The 1,151-nt window shown below is 52.5% G+C and overlaps 1 protein-coding gene across 1 annotated transcript; it reads right to left on the reverse strand.

Annotated features, from left to right (window-relative positions):
- Positions 1–303: 303 nt before the first annotated feature.
- LOC306942665 (proteasome assembly chaperone 3-like) lies at positions 304–687 on the reverse strand (the record flags this gene model as incomplete). The annotated part of the gene is made up of 1 exon (XM_079528672.1): positions 304–687. The coding sequence occupies one exon, from the start codon at positions 685–687 to the stop codon at positions 304–306; it is 384 nt and encodes a 127-aa protein (XP_079384798.1).
- Between the last annotated feature and the right edge of the window lie 464 nt (positions 688–1,151).

A 1,151-nucleotide genomic window follows, 5' to 3' on the forward strand; every position in this document is an offset into this window, starting at 1 on the left:
ACGCTTTGATCTCGCCGCAAAGCGGGGGTGCTATGGGCTATAGTTCCAAACACTGGAACTATCCCATTGAGATAGAATGAGCACTTCCACATTCCATTGTTACAACGGGAGTCGACGCTATTGTCGTCACTCTCGTACTAGATCACGCTGGGGCTGTGACACCATGTGCGTCAACACATTCACACCATCGAGCCCACGCTGTTTCTTCAGGAACAGTAGTTTCTAGTTACCATCATCATCATCATCATCATCATCATCATCATCACGTCTGCTAATCAGACATCCAACGGTTCACCTCTCGGGTCATTTTTTCAGCAGCCACACGATCAGAGTTTTGACATGAGCCTTCATCTGTTCTATGGACTCGACGGCGGTGTCCTTCAGCGATAGTCCCAGCAGAACGGGCCTCTTGCCCGCCTCTCTCACCGCAAACGCCGCCATGTCCTTGGCGGTCTCCACCGCCAGAGCGTCCTCCTCTCCCAGCATGACCTTGGTGATGTTGAACGGCGAGGCCGAGCCGTCGTTCTTGAGCACAGGCTTGACCGACACCAGCGTGCCGATCTTGCCGTACTGCGTGCACACTAAGAATATGTAGTCGCTGTACTCGGTGCACACAAACTGCGTGGGGACTTCGTTGATTTTCTTATCCGTCTGCTTAAACCTAAGGGAGGCTACTTTGGGATTCATGGCGAAACACTCGTCAATTCATAATCTCGAAGCAAACAAGCTGACGGGAACGGGCTATAAGTACCCGGACTGGCGGCTGAGCCGCGACGTCACAGTGACGCCACAGTGACTTGTAGAGCACCCACGTCCTGACGTCATTCACGCGTCCTATACATGGGTCACGGTTTTGAGTGGCGCCGCTATCCCCGTTATCCCCTCAAAGGGCCGCTATCCCCTCAAAGGGCCGCTATCCCCTCAAAGGCTTTGGAAGAGTATACATCATAATGGCAGCCACGTCTATGGGATTTGTAATGTTTGTCTCTGGCACTTATGACGTAAATCGTTTAGCAGCCAAGTCTTGTTTAGAGCACTTTAGAGCCAGCCAATTCTCAGGGGCGGCAGTGGTTAAGGGGGTAGAGTGACCGGATTCGAACCAAGTGTCCTTGAGCAAGACACTGAACCCCTAATCCTGCTCCTGATGTGCC

The sequence above is a fragment of the Electrona antarctica genome, assembly GCF_951216825.1.
Source record: "Electrona antarctica genome assembly, chromosome: 18".
Taxonomy (NCBI): Eukaryota; Metazoa; Chordata; class Actinopteri; order Myctophiformes; family Myctophidae; genus Electrona; species Electrona antarctica.